This window comes from Lipotes vexillifer, unplaced genomic scaffold (assembly GCF_000442215.2).
Source record: "Lipotes vexillifer unplaced genomic scaffold, Lipotes_vexillifer_v1.1 scaffold835, whole genome shotgun sequence".
In the NCBI taxonomy this organism is placed as follows: Eukaryota; Metazoa; Chordata; class Mammalia; order Artiodactyla; family Lipotidae; genus Lipotes; species Lipotes vexillifer.
The window spans coordinates 2,003,271-2,015,924 of record NW_006774135.1 but is presented as its reverse complement, the minus strand read 5'-3'; the positions used below and the strand labels follow the sequence as shown (position 1 = coordinate 2,015,924).

Here is a 12,654-nt window from a genome sequence, read left to right as displayed (position 1 = left end):
AATCGGGGGACGTGAGACACACACCAGCCTCCTTCTCAATGGTTTTTTAAAAAACATTATATGAAAACCAGACATTTACATTTGATTTCTTTTTCAACATTATGTAGCTCTAAAAGAAAATAAAAGAAACCGAATCTGTAATGTAACAATGGTGAAGGATGACATGGACGCACAGGTTTGGAGTGCCACCAGCGTACACATACAGATGCTTTCAGTGCCGTATTCTGACACGGGGCTCAGCTTCCCTCGTCTGGAACAGAACAGAGGATGCAAAATGCGCGGAAAGGAACCTTTAGGGTTACTTTGCTCACAAGTGAATTTTGCACATTTGGAAACTCAAGCTGCCTTTTCATTTCATCTTCTTTTATTTTTTTCCAAAAGTGGTAAATATGAATCAGTGACAGAAAAGAAATAAAACAAAAACACTGGAATGCAGGAGAAAAGGATCGCTCCTTGGAATGACGCGAGGACGTCTTAGTCACAGTATCACTCATTGCTACAGAGACACAGTTTCATGGCTTTTGAGACCCGGCTGACCTCCACCGAGCAGGAGCAGCCGTATCTTCGTGTCCCCAGCCGGGAGGGGAGCGAGGTGCCCGGCTCCCTGTCTGTCCCCCTACCCCGGGCAGCAGTGCGGGGTGCTCTCCCGGGGGATGCTGCCCCTCGCCCCTCCCCCAGGACAGCACAGTGAATACAGCTCAGTAGATTTCAGTCACTTGGCCGGGGGTGGGGGGCCGGGGCACAGGGGCTCCGTAATCCAGTGCTTCGAGGCTTCGGGGCTAACACGAGGGATGTGTATTCAGGCAAGTGCTTTGTGAACTGAGGAAGCAGCCAGGACAGAGAAGGCCAAGGGCCCTCAGGGTTTCCAGGGCCAGTCAGGGTCTGGACACACTGGCTGCACCCTTGGCTTTGTGCAGGAAGGCCACGCCGGCCGGGCAGTCTCTCAGGCTCACCCCGTCCACTCATCCGCACCCCAGGGTACCAGGCCGGATGCAGGAATGCACGCCCCTGGGTTCAGATCGGGAGGCTTGTGGGTCCCACTCATGAAGGGCTGGCTGGTCAAAGCGCTGGCAGCCCTGGGATCCTACCCGACGGTCCTGGGAATGAGAGGGTGTGGGTCCTCGGGGGACTGGAGTTTGAGGGGCAGAGGAGGGAAAGGTGAGGGGGCTTCCTCTCAAATTTCCATTTGGGGGTAAGTGTCCACAGTCCAGAGACGGAAGCAGGAGTGGCTGGACCGAAGGGCCCTGGCCCCGGACACACCTGGCCCAGTGGGACACCCAGTCCACAGCCCTGACCCTGGCCACCCACCCACGGACACAGTGGTCAGCCAGCCAGCTGCCTGCTGCGTCTGCGCTCCGAAGCTGGGATCTTGGAATTCTCCAGCCCGGGCTCTCTGGCTCCCAGACCCCAACCCCAGAGGGTCCCCCTGCACGTGGAGGCGTCTGGGCCTGAGCAAGCGGCTGGTGCTGGAGCCCGGGGGACAGAGAAGGACCAGAGAGGGGGCAGCTCGCTGTGGTTGGGAGCCATGCTAAGCTTTGGAACCGGGCTTCACGGACACACCAGGCATAGGAAGTAAGTGCTCTCTTTGCCCAGGGGTACAAGGACAGACCCCCCCGCCACCCCCAAGACCGGCCAAGTGCTCAGGCCAGAGGACAAACTGGGCTTGCTCTAATCGTTTTCAGAAGGACAAGAAAATAGGACTTAAAATGTGCAACCGGGGTTCTTGGGGAAGGGGAAGAAAAGAAGGAAAGGGGAGAGATAGTGTTTAAGAAGATTCGCCCACACAAGTCCGACCGTGACGGTCACAGAGAGACCAGAGGTGAGCGGCAGGGCCGGGCCGCAGGGAACAGACCCTCGGGTCTCCCCCAGCCCAAACGTCCTGTTTTGGACTGAGAGAGTCATATCGCAAAAAAAAGCACACACCTTATTCTTTAGCAGAAGAAATCATATAATTTGGGTTTACAGAAACGGGGAGTTGGTATCTGAGGTTGACTTTTCAAAGGGGTCCCATCTCGGCGGAGGGGAAGTTGGAAATTCCTACACACCAGGCGGGTCTGGCTGAGGCGGGTCGAGGATGCCTCCGAGCAGGTGTGAGCCGTTGAGTCTGCAGATCCTCATGGGTGTGGCCAAGGCCCGTCCTCCACCAGCAGCTTCTCCGGCTGCCCCGGGGGCAACCTTCCAGCCGGCGCCCACGTGCCAGGTGCTCTGGGCCTGTCACCTCGACTGGATCTGGGAAAGGCCAAAGCCCTTTCACTGGGACCCGCAGGTCTGTGTGCCCCCGGGGACTCCCCACCGCAGGTCTCCAGCGCGAGGCTGGACCCCCAGTGCCCAGGTGGACGATTGTCTTGGCCTGGAGTGGCCGAACGGTTGGCCACTCCACAGCCGTTCGTATTTTCACACTTTTTTTGGGGCAACTTGGGAGATTTTTTTTTTTTTCTTTCTCTTCTTCTCAGGATGCTATTCTTTTTATCTTCCAAACAAGAAAAGAAATAAATAGAGCACTTGTCTTAAATGCAGCTGAAACTCAAATTTAACAGAAACACATGATTGTCTGGAAAACGGGCAGCAGGATCTGTTGGGCGGGGGACGCGGGGTATTTGGCACATTCAAAACGGCCCCACTCCCTGGTTATTGATCACACATCACACGACCTTATTACACGGTTTTGGTCCTTCACTAGATACTTATATTAACATTATTTCTTCACAATAAGAATGTCTAATGCCAAAAATACTGTTAAGGAAGAAATAAAATAAGAAAAGAAATGAATGAGAAAAAATTACAAGTTATATACAGATTAAGGTCAATCCCGTCAGGGAAAACAAACGATTACTCGAAATTGGCCCCTCGGGAATAATTTAAAGCCCACCCGAGTGGAGAAATAGCCTGGTCCCCGGGGAGGCGCCGTCCCCACGGTGCTGCGCTGTCTTTGCTCTTTGCGGTAGGTCGCGTCTGGACGCCCTTCATTCTGGAGCCGGGTCCCGCCCGCCAGGAGCCCACACAAAGAGCAAAGTGGCAGTCGTGTCTTGGGGTGTCAGGTGCACGTGGAGCTTGGCGGCCTGGAGCAAAGGGGAGCCTTGGAGTGTGGCCCCCGGTGGCCCCCGAGGAGGCCCGCTTCCTTCCCCTTGTCCGTCTGACCGGGGGTGGGTGAGGCCGAGGGCTGGAGATCCGAATGTGACCGGCAGGCCCTGCCTTCTGAGGACGGTGGCGGGCGGGCTGGCGTGGGGTGGCCGAGGCACAGCCCTTGTGGGGAGAACATCAGGGAACCAGCCACCTCTCCGACCTCCCCCATACAATCGGGCGTCTGGATGGGGGCCACGGGCACGAATCGCATGGCACACAATGACAGGCACATCTCCGAGTCCCAGCCTTGGGCCAGCCCAGGACACCGTATCTGATTCCCGAGCACGGTCTGAAACTGCTCACGGGAGTCGCCCCCCCAGACTCAGTTCTGCCCCGGCGGGGGGGACCCCAGAATCACCTTGGCTTTACAAATACGGTCAGAGATAGAAAATTTCTCCGCATCTACAGTATAAAGAACACCCCCAAACGCAGTGCTGGCTCCCAGGCAGGTTTGGGTTTGCAAATAAGCTGAGATTTCAGAGCAATGCAAAATTACTTTTAAAAAACAATTGGCAAGTCACTTTTTGATTTTTTTTTAAAAATACTGTCTATTTTTAAAACCACATGCTTAAATAGACTCTGTCGTCAATAAGATTACCAAAAGGGTCATTCTTGTAATCTTCATTATAAAAGTCATCTGGGCGATTCCCTCTTTAGAGCATACCCAGCTGTCCGTTCCCTCTTGAGACACCACGTGGGCACCTGGGAGCGGCCCACCGGCCTCAGTTTGGGGTTCAAATCCCGCCCTCGCCCACGGGCTTGACTCTGCGAAGCAGCTCCCCCGCGCTGCGCCTGGACACTGCGAGCTGAACCATCTCGAACGCCGTCCTCAAGACCAGTTCTTAGAGCCGGTGAAACCCTACGACGGCTCCAAGGACTCCGGGTTCTGAGTTTTCGTTGGAAAAGTTAAAGTTGGACCGTGGCGGGGGGCACAGACGCTGAGGAGAGGTCAGACGCAGGTGACAAGGGGTCTCCTCGGCCCCGGGCCGCTCCAGCTCCCCGAGGCCCTGGCCTCCATCTTCCGCAGCTGGGATTTCTGTCGGGATGTCGGGGGCCCGTGGTGGCCTCGCTTGGACTCTGACCCCAGCCCTTCGGGGGGCGGTCAGAGGTGGTTGATGGGGTTGAAGGCTCCGGACTCTGGCGTGGCTCCTGCGATGTTCAACCAAGCATCCAGAGGACTCTGGGAGGAGGTGTGGAGAGGAGCATCCTCGGAAAGGGACAGCATCATTGCATATGCCTGGCGGGAGAGAGGGCGGGGCACACACGGGATGGGCAGGTGAGCAGTGTGGGTTGAGGTCCTGCAGACCCCAGGCTGGCCCCGTCCCCTCCCGGCCTCCCACCCGCTCTGGCTGGCCTCAGCTCCAGAGGTAGATGAGGGCAGAGGCGCGGGGGGCCGGCCCGCAGAGGAGGAAGGTGCGGTGAGGGGAGCTCTGTCAGGCGCTTGTGCAGAGTGCCACCAAGACCCTCAGCCTCTTTGGGGCACATCCCCCCTTGCAGCCGCCTCCACATCCTCTGGTGATCAGCATGCGTTCCCAGGTAAGCGTGCTCTTTGGGAGGGACTGGGAATGCTTGTAGTTATTGCTAAGACCCTGTCAACGAGGCTCAGGCCCTGCCTGGTGAGGCCTGTCCCCTGTGGATGACCACGGTGGCAGCACAGAGATACTCTGGGGAAACGATGTGCAGCGTTTCTGAGACGTGCCTCTGGCCCGGAGCCTGGCTTAGCCCACAGGGCGTGAGTAGACGGGAGCGGGGGCCGCTCAGAGCAGGCGGGCTGGGGCGACGTCCACCCGAGTTCACGCTCCGGACAGCGTTAGTAAAAAGACGAAGACAGACACGCAAACGGCTTTTCCTGAGGCTCAGGTGGGCTGCAGAGAGCTGAGTGAAACCCCGAGCCCCCCAGACTGGAGAGAAGCAGGAGGCAGGCTCCTGTGACACCTATGCTGAGGAACGAGACGTGCCCAGCCAGCCGGGTGCCCGCTGACCCCGTCACGGCTGCAGCTTGCAATCCTGACCCCCGATGGGGCAGCGTCCCTCGAGAAGACCCTGGGCTATCATCATCCCTGCTCGGGTAGAGGCAGAGGGAGGCCAACACAGCCACGAGGGCAGGGCATCTGCTGTGGACGCCTCCCTCCAGGGACGTGAGGACGGGTACCCAGGTGTCCACGAGCACTGTGGGGGGAGCGCCCCCGTGACGGTCCTGCTTGCGCTCATCTGCCCTCAACCTCTCCCTGCCCCACCCCACTTGTGGGCAAGGGCAGTCACTTGGGGGTCTCTCTAGCCAATGCAATGGGCACGGGAGGTGTCCCCCAGGCAGACGTGGGATGGCCACAGCAAGAGGTGAGGCTGTCCCTGGTGGGGGGTCGCGGCTGCCGCCTGCCGTCCAGCCTGGGGAAGGCGAGGGGGTGGGCTCTGGTGGGTACCTACCTGGTTCTTAGCCTGCCTGTACAGGGTCTGTTTTAAAGTCTCAGAATCTAAGGTGGAATTAAGCACATCTTTAACTTCCAATGCTTCCTCAGCTGCTCTGCGGAGATCCAGCCCCTTCCCAAAAGTCGGCATCGGCTCCAAAGCCAACAGACCGCCTGGTCGCTCCTCAACACACCTGCACCAACGACCGGAGAGGGGCCTGCCGTTAGCCGGCCTGGCCTCTCGCCACCTCTCTGATGCCCCACGGCTGGCTCCGTGCCTGCATGCACCTCACGGCATCTCCACGAGCCACATGCATGAGGAGACAGACACACGGACACACGGACACCTGGATGGAAGCCACACAGATGCAGGAGAGTGACGGAGGGAGGTGAGCACGTGCACACACTGCAAGCAGCAGGCGGGGTGCTTGGGCCTCAGGGATGGGGGTAGCCGGGGATGCCTCGGTTCCCGAGAATCCGGGCCGCTCTGGAGAGGCCCGGGGCTCCCGCCCCCAGCACTCAGGGGTGGGAGGAAACGGGCCGTCTTGGAAAAGCCTCTGGGATCTAGGGGCCTCCCCCAGGAGGATCATGGAACGCCGGCAGCATCACCGGTGCCGAAAGCAGGCGGCGAGCGGTCGGGACCTGGGGGACATGGCTATGGTCCACCTGCTTCCAGAACTGTGGGTGCTCAGCCCCCGCCCCTCACAGTCGGCGGGAGGCCAGATGTCACCGCTCTGGGTTCTTCCGCAGGGCCGCACACGGCCCGCGGGTCCAGGACCAGCTCCCTCTCAGCCTTTCCCTCCCCGACTCTGCTTCCAGGCCTGGGGAAGTGCGCGCGGGTGTGCGCGCCTGCGAGTGTGGGGGGCTGGAGCCCTGACCCCCTTTCCTGGGGCCTGGCCTCACCCCCGCCTGCACACAGAAGTCCCTGCAGTAGGAACGCCTGCTGGGAAGGAGGGTGAACCCTGCTGGGCGGATGGCGGGTGTGGGAACGAGGACCCCCCGCGTGCGGGGCCCCCGGGGGCCGGTGCCCACCTTCGGGTGTGGTCGAAGCCCATGGCCAGGGAGGCGGGCCCGTCCTCCTCGTCCTCGCAGGTGGCCCGGGGCTCCGGCGTGGGGCACACAGCGTCGTCCTGGGACCCCCCCGCCAGGCTGTCGCCGTCGTCCTCCAGCTCATCCTCTGCCTCCTCCTCTGCGTCCTCGGGCTTCCCGCCGGCCAGGCCCGGGCACGGGGGGGCGCCGTCCAGGTCCTGGACTTCCGGCCTGAAATGACACGGACAGAGCTGGCCACAAATGCCCAGAGGCCAGCAGGTCGCGCCTCTGCCTTCCCTGACGGCCGCCCCGCCCCCTTCGAAGGCAGCCTGCCCCCCGCGGTCACCGAACCCTCAGAGCCGGGGTCTTGGGTGGCTCAGCTGCCATCCTTGTGGAGTGAGTGACTCAGGCCGAGAAGGGGGACTGCTGAGGGCTGGGCAGGGGCTGGGCGGGCACCGCTCTGCGGCAGGGCTCCTGTTATGCCAGTGAGGACAGTGGGCCACTCAGGGGTTCAGGGAAGGAAGCAACGGCCGGCCCGGTGAGGAAGGGGGCTCTGGGCTTGGGCACCGCACAAGGGGCGCCCTCGGGGGGCCTCAGAGCACGGCAGGGTTGTTGGCCCGGCCCTGATGGATGCCTGCTCCCCCCCGCCCACCGTGAGGACACGAGGACGGGGCGGCCCCTCCACAGATGGAGCGTCTGGGATCCGGCACCCCGGACCACGCGGACCAGGCTGTTGTCAGCGATGGAAACCCGCCAGGGGGCTCTCTCCTGCAGTCGGGACCCCACCTCATCTCCCTCGGGGTCCCTGCAGCCGGGCGAGCCTTTCCCACCCTGGGTCCTCATCACTGAGAGCAGAAAACAAGCAGTGAGAGAGAGGTTGCTCATTCCCTTCAGAAAATGTCACCAGCTGTGTCTGGTGCGTCTGCAAGTCTGTGACCAGGGGCTGCGGCCACAGGTGGGCTGGGCCCGAGGGCATCTGGGTGGGGGTCCGACACGTGGGCAGAGGGGGTGGGGAGGGTGAGGCACACGCTTCCGGAGCCCGAGCTCGGAGCCCCCCGTCCCCACTCCTCCTGGACCCCATATGGCCCACGGGCGTCTGTCCACTGCTGTCAAGGGATACTCGGGGTCCCGCTTGGGGCACCAAGGCGAGAGGATATGTCCCCCCCGAGTGGTCACCGCCTCCAAACTCAGAGAGGGTGGGGGGCCGGGCTGGGCTGGGGGAGACCCCCAATGGCCCTGCTCTCGCCCGTCCCTGTCTTCACTTCTCTTTCCACGGGGAAGCAGGCGGATGCCGAGAGCTGACCTGCCCTCCAGGACGGGCAGGACCCCAGCACGTTTCCCTTGTCACCAGGTGCACGTCCGTCCACCGCAGTGAAGACCCCAGAGCCAGGTCCTGCCTCCCACTCTGGATCTTGGCAGGGTCCCCTTGGACAGGGCTTGCCATCTCGGAGCCCAGGCCCTCCCAGGGACATGAGAACAGGCCCCACGCTGAGGGCTGATGCACAGTGCAGGTGGGGAGCCCTGGGCCCCGGGGCTCGGATCAGCGCAAAGCCCTGTGTGTCAGTTAAGCAAACCTGAGCTCTCTGTGCAGGTTTATACATGAGCCCCTCTCTGTAGGAGCAGCAACCTTGAGCGCGTTGTCTCTGCGTCCCCAACCCCGCCCTGCATAGAGGGTCTGCTCATTGGTGGGAGGCCTGCATCAAGCACCAGAGCTCGCTGGGTGGGTACAGGGGTGGATATGGCGGAGACAGAGTCGGGGGGGTCCGGCTGGAGATGGCTTCAGACAGACAGGACACCAGGACGAGTGTCCAGGCCTCCACACAGCTGCCTGGGGCGGGAGAGTCTCCCCGAGGCCACCGCCCCAGAGCAGCACGGCTGCGGCTCAGAGAGCGGGGATCCATCCCTCCCTGTCCTGGAGTCTAGACGTCCCAGATCCCTGTGTCACAGGGCTGCTTCTCGTCCCGGCCCCTCCCCTGGACTCCAGGGGTCTGCTGGCGATGCTTGGGACTCCTCGGCTTGTGGGCACATCACCCAATCTCTGCATTGTCCTCACACGGGACCTCCCTGTGCGTGTGTGTGTCCCAATCTCCCCCTTTTCTAAGGACACCAGTCCTATCGGATATGGGCCACCTGGCTCCAGTAAGACCTTATCTTAACTAATTACAACTTAAGACCCTATTTCCAAATAAGGTCACACTCTGAGGTACTGGAGATTAGGATTTCAACATAGGAAGTGGGGGGGGGGGGACAGGATTCAGCCCAGGAGTTTCTGGGATTGTAGGGCCAGGAAGCCTGGCGGCCCTGAATTCTCACTGACGGTCAAGAGAAAGATGCTGGTTCTGGATCACGTTAGTATTGGCCCCTAATAGGACCGCCAGCATCCCACCGCTTTCCGCACATTAGCCGACAAGCGTCAACCATGACCACGGTCTCCATTTCCGGCAACGATGTGCAGGCACCTCCAGGGGCTCCCGGCTCCCGGGATGCAGTGTCAGCAGGCGGGGCCAGCCGAGGGCCTGGGTTGGCACGGGACGTGAGGCCAGCCTCCTCTGAGCCCCACGGACCGCCCCCCAGGGGCCCTGGTTGAAACGTTCTGCTCTGGGGGGTTAGGATGGCGCCGTCCCCTCTTCCCTCTGGGGACAACCCCTGTGTCTGGTGGCTCTCCTGGAGTGTCCTCCTCGTGGCTGAGAGCTGGGCCTGTCACCCAAGCCTGAGGTGTGGGAGCCACCCGGCGCGGCCACCCACCCCAGGGAGGATGCCCTGGGCATGTGCTTGTCAGTTCTCGCCTGGCGTTGCCCTGGGCACAAAGGAAGAGTCTTCAACAGCCAGGACGCGCCTCGTGGCCCGGCCCCTGGGGGCTCAGGTCCGTGACTTTGTCCGAAGGCGGAGATCACAGAGCTTGAACTACGGACAGCTCTCAGAGCCGTGGGGCGCTGTCTGAGCACAACTCCGCACCCCGGAGCAGATGGCAGGGCCTGGGTTCCCATGAGACCATAGCGTATGCCCAGAGCCAAGGATGGCCACGGGCAATTCGTTGGCCGTAGAGCAGGCAGGGCTGCCCCCAGGAGTGAGGTCTCCACTGCCAGCCAGGGCTCTGGGATGTGCAGCCCATGGCCAGCCTCTCCCACTCCCCCTCCTCTGAGCCCACCCGGGCGCCAGGTGAGATCACCTTCCCGGGCACAGATTCAGGACTTAGCAGAGCCAGAAACAGTCCAAGTGTCATGTCATGCCCATCTGTAGATTTGACAAGTCTTTTTGGTGCCCCTGCTCTGCCCCCAGGGGCACCAGTGATGTGGGAACAGACAGGCTCTTGGGGAGCTGGGTGTCCTGGGGGATCCTCGTCACCTTGCTGGGGATGGGTGGGGAGGGACCCGGGCCCTGGGGCCGCAGAGCCACGGCCCACCCACTCCTCTGGGCCTCTGCAGAATTAGGGGAGCACATCCCTGAGGACTCTTGGAGTTTGGGATCTCTGATTCTCTGCCAGCTGAGCCCGGGGATGGAGGTTACGCAGAATATCCTCCGTATCCTTGAATTTCCAATTCTGCCATTCTTCTGCCTCTGTGTGTGTGTATTTAAAGGGGCAGCACTCTTGCTAAGAAACCTTTTGTGCCTTGGATTAAATAAGAATGTTCTGGAGTTTCAGAGGCGTGGCAGATCTCATGGCAGGAGCCGTCACCTGGCCCATGTCTGGCTGCACGTCTCTTAACCGTGAGGCCAAACTGTGCCATTTAGGCCTGTGTGCTGGCACCGCACTGAGCGTGTGACACACGCCATCAGGCCAGGGTGCCTGTTCTAATCACCCTCTGCAGGTGAAGAAACCGAGGCAGAGAAGGGGCTGGGATGGACACTGGCTGCAGAGCCCACGGGCCTCGCCCTCTGCGGTGGGCCTGGGGTCCCTGGTGCTGGGACGCGGGACCCTGCTGTGGGCATGACCATACCGGTGACCATGCAGAGTCCAGAGCTTCCTGGGGCCCCGGGATGGGTTTCTTACCGTTTGTCTGTTCGCGTTGTTGCTTGGTTCATCTCGCTGTTGGCAATAAAGTTTCTGATTTCTGAGAAATAGGAGTCTTCCTTTTCATCTAAAAGTGCATGGTGGTCCGACTCGGAGGCGGGGGAGGAGGTGCTGGTCGCCAGGTGGTTCGTGAGGACCCCCGAATGCTGGCTCACTGCAGAGGGGCAGCATCAGAGGGGTCGTCCCTCGGCTGAGCCCCTCCCTCCGTGACGCACCAGTGACGGGGTGGGCAGCCAAGGAGGGTGAGCATTTGGGGTGCCCTCAGGGAACCCACTTCTTAGGAAACCCCAAGAGTACAAGATTCTCCGTAATGAAAACTGTTTGAGGGGTGACTGCAAGCTTTCCCACAGAGCTAGCTTGCGGCCCCTTCCAGCGCCCCCGTCCCCGCCGGACAGACCCCCACCTGGTGCGCGCTCGTGCTCATGTTTCTTCAGATGTCTGTCCAGGTTGGTCTGCTGCCCAAAGCAGCGGTCGCACAGGTGGCACTTGAAGGGCTTCTCCTTGTTGTGGATGTTCCGGACGTGCCGCTGGAGGTTGGAGGAGATGCTGAAGGACCGGTCGCAGTACTTACACCTGTAAGACACGGCGCCTCAGCGGAGCCCCTGGCCTTGAGGAGACCCCCGAGGGCCCTGGGAGGCGGTCCTGGCAAAGCTGCCCCTGGACGGTGGATGGTGTCGGACTGCGCCCTGAACAGGCGGAGGGGGACCCTCTGGGGCCTGTGCCCCTGGGTGGGCAGCACCGGGACCCTCTGGCGTCTCCCCTCATCTCTCGCCCTCTCTGCTGTCTGGGTCGGCCCAGCGCGGAGGCCAGGGCCTGGCGGTCCACGGCAGAGGGCGGCGTGCTCCTGGCGGCCTCACGGGGGCACCCGCGCACCAGGAAAGATGCTCCTGGCAGGTTTTCCTGGGAAGGAGCCCAGACCCGCTGCCTGCAACCTTCCTCCCTGGCGGAGAACCCTACCCTGGCCTGGTCCCGGACCCTCTCCACAGGTCCTTGGGCAGACCGCATCTCCCTTGAGGCCTCAGCTGGCCAGTCCATTAACAGGGCATGGGGGCTGCCCCAACTCTCTCGAGTATCCTTCACTGCCCTGAGGTGAAGAGGGCTCCCAGCCTCACCCTGTCAGGGGGCCTCCGTCCACGGACCCCCTTCAGTGGGGGGCGCCCTCAGCCCCTCTGCAGGGGCACCCGCTGCCAGGCTGCACGGCACACTTGGGAAATTAGAAAAAGATGCTCTTTCCTCCAGATGCTTCTGTTGTCAGAATATTGTCGTGACCCCCACAAGTTTACCAGAGCAAACTGCTTTACTGTCGGGAAGTTGCCATGAGGCACGATTTGAGACACCTGCCACGTGCAGGTCCCCGTGGGTGTGGGGCCTCGTGCGGGCACCGCCTTCACGACCACCCTTGGAGGCCCCGAGGGCGGGGAAAGGGAGGGTGATCACCCATGGGAACTGACAGAGGGGGCCTGAGCAATGCCGGCACTGAGAGAATGAAAGAGAGAGAGAGAGAGAGAGAGAGAGAGAGCGAGAGAGCCGGGGCCGGGGGACGGAGGACCCACAGCCGCCAGCTCTGCAAACAGTGCCACCTCCTCCTGGCGGCAGGAGTCTGGGCCAAGGCCGTCCGCTCCCACCCGCTCTGCATGCCCAGCTGGGCCATGGCAGAGGGACTCCGGCTCAGGGGTCTCCAGTCGCACATGTGTGCGAGCGTCTCAGAGTGCTCTCGCACACACGTGTGGCTATGTGCACTCTTGTGGGTGCGTGTGCGTGTGCAGTGTGTGCGCACACGTGTTGGTGGGCACGCTCGTGTGCACCTGGCCTCAGAACTCCTCCAGGGATGCTCATCCAAGTCTCAGAAGCACAGGTGCACTGAAACATCCATCCCTGTGCTCAGGTCTCTTCCTGCTTTGGAAACGAGCTTCCACGGAGCGACAAGCAGAGAGGCGAGCACGGCAGAACGCTGACTGCCGAGCCCTTCAGGAGGCAGAGTCTATGCAGCCAATGCAGAGGGGCATGAGCTCGGGACATCAGGTTCACCCATAAGGCGTGGCTGGAAGGCGTGGGGACCTGTCCTGAGGCCATGGCCTGGCATTC

General features: G+C 61.4%; 1 protein-coding gene across 1 annotated transcript in view; it reads right to left on the bottom strand.

Moving 5' to 3' along the window:
• Nucleotides 1-4,224: 4,224 nt before the first annotated feature.
• The window catches only part of PRDM16 (PR/SET domain 16), a 329,763-nt gene continuing 321,333 nt past the window's right edge, over nt 4,225-12,654 (bottom strand). Inside the window, exons 13-17 of the mRNA XM_007448950.1 lie at nt 10,973-11,142; nt 10,549-10,723; nt 6,561-6,788; nt 5,548-5,722; nt 4,225-4,303 (exon numbers count right to left, since the gene is read on the bottom strand). Of these exons, the coding sequence (XP_007449012.1) occupies nt 4,226-4,303; nt 5,548-5,722; nt 6,561-6,788; nt 10,549-10,723; nt 10,973-11,142 (826 nt within the window). The 3' untranslated portion in view covers nt 4,225. The remainder of the gene's footprint in view (nt 4,304-5,547; nt 5,723-6,560; nt 6,789-10,548; nt 10,724-10,972; nt 11,143-12,654) is intronic.